At 32.8% G+C, this 4343-nt stretch overlaps 1 protein-coding gene across 1 annotated transcript; it reads right to left on the bottom strand.

Moving 5' to 3' along the window:
* Nucleotides 1–348: 348 nt before the first annotated feature.
* LOC133193923 (uncharacterized) lies at nucleotides 349–2316 on the bottom strand. Its single transcript, XM_061329836.1, has one exon. It carries the CDS (start codon nucleotides 2314–2316, stop codon nucleotides 349–351), a length of 1968 nt encoding a protein of 655 aa, XP_061185820.1.
* Nucleotides 2317–4343: the final 2027 nt, after the last annotated feature.

Here is a 4343-nt window from a genome sequence, read left to right as displayed (position 1 = left end):
CTTAAATTTTAAATATAATTTATTACTTTGTATATACATGTATGTTTATTTGTATTCTTAATTCATTTGTAGAATCAAATGTATAAAATATTATATGCTTATTAAAATCAAAGAAACCTACAGCTGACTTATTTATTTACATATACAAAATACAGTGACTCAAAGATTCTTTTTTTTCATTAGTATAAAAAATATATATACTGTTATTTTGCATCTTTAGTCAACGAACGTCTTTTCTGTGCAGTTGAATGAGAGATCAAATTAGTCCAGTATATATATTTTGAAAACTTCCTGACATAGAGATTATGAAAAAAAAATCTTTTTTGCAATGTATAAAAATCCTAATTCTTAGTTTTTTTTAAAAAACCTACTCTGGACCATTACATCCATTACCCTTGATAGTGTGGCATGACGAATTTTGTGAATCGAAGGCACTGTGGCAGATCGTTTAAATGCGTACAAAGCAGCTTGCCGCTTGCCCGAAATATTTTGACAGATTCCAAGAATCTGCCATGAGATGTCCCTGCAATCTTTATCAATAAACACCCTCTGATCTTGGAGGACTAGGTCCTGCAAGTCGATTAAGGCTTTTTCTGAAGCCAGTGTGTTAACATGTTTGTAACACAAGAACTCTAACAGGTACAATAGTACCAAAGATGGGATGCGTATATCTTGCTGATTATTCAGTAAACTATAATATTGTTCAATCATTAATTCACGAATATACAAAATGTCATTATAAAGTCTGACATACGAGATTAATAATTCTCTAATTTTTATAGTCCAAGAATGCTCCCCTGTGTCATCTAAATCAAGGGCCACATATGCCTTTGCTAATTTGGTCCTTGTCAAAGTTAAAAGAGATAAAGCTTCTGGGTATCTACAAGTCTTGTAATAGTACATTACAGCATACAGCATGTCGGAAATACATCCGAACCTTGATGAAAATTGCAGCATGTTAAACGACATTTTGTCAAGGACGTATACTAGTTTGTTGAATTTTCTATCTCTATCAGAGCTTAAATATTGAGCAATAAAGTCACCATTCTCGTTGTGTAATATAAAAGCTGTGTTCTCAAGAGTGGAGACTGTTACCCTTTGTAACATTAGAACTTGATATTGATTCAAGGATAAACCCAGGAGCTGTTCTATTGAGTGCAGGAATGTAACACAGTAAGAGAGTTTAGATTTCAGAATTAAATCATACGAACCTACCTCACGAAACAGCTCTGTTTTGAAATCACATTCAGAGACGAGAGTGTTTTCATCTGTACAAATTTCAGGACTGATGTAATCAAAAAAGTTAAAAATGCTGGACCTGATGGTGGTACTTTCTAATACAGATGATAAACCCTTTTCATACAATGCATGTAGTCGGGAAAAAAGCTTATCCTGTGCTGAACCAAAAATATGAGCAAGAAACATGTTATTTTCTGGAATGAAGAAGTTTGGGCAGGAACCATCATACACCCACTTTAAAATGAGTTTAAAACAAATCAAGAAACCCTCTACAAAATTCTGTGAACACAGACAGGGAATGATATTGTACTGAATTGCCCAAAATATGGCTGTCTTCATGTGATAGGAACACAACAACTTGTTTTCATCTGGACCATTATTGATGACCTCTTTCAGGAAAATCTTTAACAAACCATATGTTAAGAATTGGTAGTGATTCATCGAGTACACAAGTTTTTGTTCTGCTAGAGAAAAAGAAATTCTCCATTCGTTGTCCATTCGCTTTCCTAGTTTGTGTCCTATTGCTACAAAGTGACAACCACCTTTGACAATATCTTTTACAATATGAGATGCAGGCCAGAATTGACACCTCTCCACCCATGAAGATGCAATTGGAGGCCAAATATTACTAGCAAAGCAATGAACAGCGTCCAATTCTGTATCTCTTTCACACATTCCCCTTACACAAGGTCCGTGTACTTTAAAATCACGTCCATATGCTGAACATTTCATCTCTTTATAGATGGAACTAGATATATAGATTTTGTCACTTATTCCGACACAGGCGTCCAGGATAGTTTCATCATTTGTTTGTGTTGGTAATTGAAGTAAAGCGAACCCAGGTGGACTTTCAGAGCAGTCAGCAAGAACATATGTTAATTTGGACGAATGTTTATACTGAATATGAGATACGTCCCAGAAAACTCTGTGTTGTTTTGACCAGAATATCAAGTCCAAATCATATCCCTCCAGTCTGAAACCTTCTCTATAACTTCCGCTTAAAGTATTTACATCACTATTGTCAATTTCCACAAGCTCAATAAGTTTACCAAAAATGTCAATCATTTCTCGTCTCATATTAATAATAGATGATGACCCTACCTTTTGACACATGCATGCGAACAAAGATTCTGACATGCGTTCTGTTTCCGATCTCCTGTTGAAAGATAATTTGAAGAAAAAACTAATTAATTCTTTAAAAAAAATATTAAAAACAAATGAGATAATAAAAAATAATCATATGATAACGTAATGAAGAATAGGCTAATTACTAGTTGATTTTTATAGAACGGGGGGCGATACAGAAATTTTCGTTTGGTGTGCATGTATATTTCAAGAAGCGGGGTGTATGGTAATCAACTTGTACCTTTTTGTACAGTAAATTTGTAAGTCCAGAGAGAAGGTATGTTTTGATTTAGGGATGGATTGGAGCCATAGAGACTTTTGAATTTTAAAGATGTAAAAGGAAATTTGTACTTTTATATTTAGCCTCCATTGGCGTGATAATAGAGGAGCATGCGCCTCCTTGACACAAAATATTTTCATATAAATTATCAAAATACATGAAATATGCAACATTTCTCATAAGATTATTTAGATTTTTTGGGTCAACCTTATTTTTAAGACATTGAGTTGTAATTTTAGCCTCTCTTTTGAGATTTCTTGTATTAGAGCCCCTTCCCCAAACTCAATATCTCTCTTTTTTGATTCACTACTTGCAAATAATTCGTGGGAGGAAATTTATATTCCAAATATTGGCATACATTAAATTTGAGTCATTAAAAACACAGCTGTGGAAAGATAAGTTATAACAATTTTAACATTTCTAACGTTATAACATTACTTGCGCTAGAATTTCTTTTAATTGCCTTTATCAGCCTAGGGAACTGAAGGACACTAAATTCTTGCTGATCAATGACATAGACAAAAACCTTCTTCAATTTTCGATCTTTTTGAAAACGTTAAAAGGAATCTGAGATGTCTCTACTGTTAAATCAATTGCTTGTTATCAAGTATAATCTACATTACTATTAATTGCATGAAAACTTCAGTCTCCATTTATGATTTTCTCTATTTCAATGAATTGTGATATATTTGCTTTATTTCTTATGAAAAAGCACTTCCCTTAATCAATCCAAAATTGCTTAACTAGTAAGAGCTATTTTTTCTCAAGGCCACCTGTATAAAAGATCTAGATTTCTTAATTTCAAAAGCAGTGTGGATTCCTTCATCACTAAAACATAACGATGGTTTGCAGATCAATTTTGCTATATTTTACATACTTAAACCTACTTTGTTAGATTATTTATATACATATAGATATACATGTACAATAAAATTTCTTTCTTTCTTTGATGATGCAGGATAAACATATTTATTTTAAATAAGCATCTTAATTTCATGACAGTGTTTCCTTCTTATCATCATACAAGTAACCTTATCTTTTGAAATTAAATGTCGGTAGTCGTCTATAGATCAACCAGAGTAATTGTATCGACTTACCTTGTTACAGGTCTTGGGCATCTGGACTCCATCTTGTATTATTAATAAAGTGACAATTTTCCGGACCAATAAATTATTAGAAGTCAATGATAATTTTAACACAATCCTTTACACATTGTTTATTTAAAAGGTTGTGTGTATCCTTCAAAAATCTTTTCTCTCATTCACTTTGAATAATTGATTTAATCTTTACTCATACCTTTGTTCATCTTCCCAAGTCAAGGGTTTTTGATCCGCTCCGCTATGTGGAGCGGAGCGAATCAAAAACCCTTGACTTGGGAAGATGACCTTTGTTTGGATTAATGTATAGCATTGGAACTTATGGATTTTTAAAGCACAAAAATTATAAAGGATCTCCTTGTGTTGGTTGGTTTTAGTCTATCTTTCTAATCAATGCATGTAGTATGAGGAAATATTGATAGGACGACCCTTTTCTTAGACCTTATGTTGCTTCATATTGTTCACGCATTTTGCGTTTGCAATCTCGTAAAGATAGTTTTCTTAACTTTTCATGGTAATGATTCCCCTCTCCATGCGCCTGTATATAGCAATATGTTTCCATGGAAATAATAATAAAAAAAAACATGTCATTGATGTAAACA

The sequence above is a fragment of the Saccostrea echinata genome, unplaced genomic scaffold (genome assembly GCF_033153115.1).
Source record: "Saccostrea echinata isolate AGI-Se365-2 ecotype Australia unplaced genomic scaffold, CSIRO_AGI_Sech_v1 ptg000028l, whole genome shotgun sequence".
Lineage (NCBI taxonomy): Eukaryota > Metazoa > Mollusca > Bivalvia > Ostreida > Ostreidae > Saccostrea > Saccostrea echinata.
This window is presented reverse-complemented; position numbering and strand designations above follow the sequence as displayed.

Excerpts from the sequence above, each read along its gene's own strand:
- LOC133193923 (XM_061329836.1), bottom strand. The coding sequence starts at position 2,316 with ATGAGACGAGAAATGATTGACATTTTTGGTAAACTTATTGAGCTTGTG.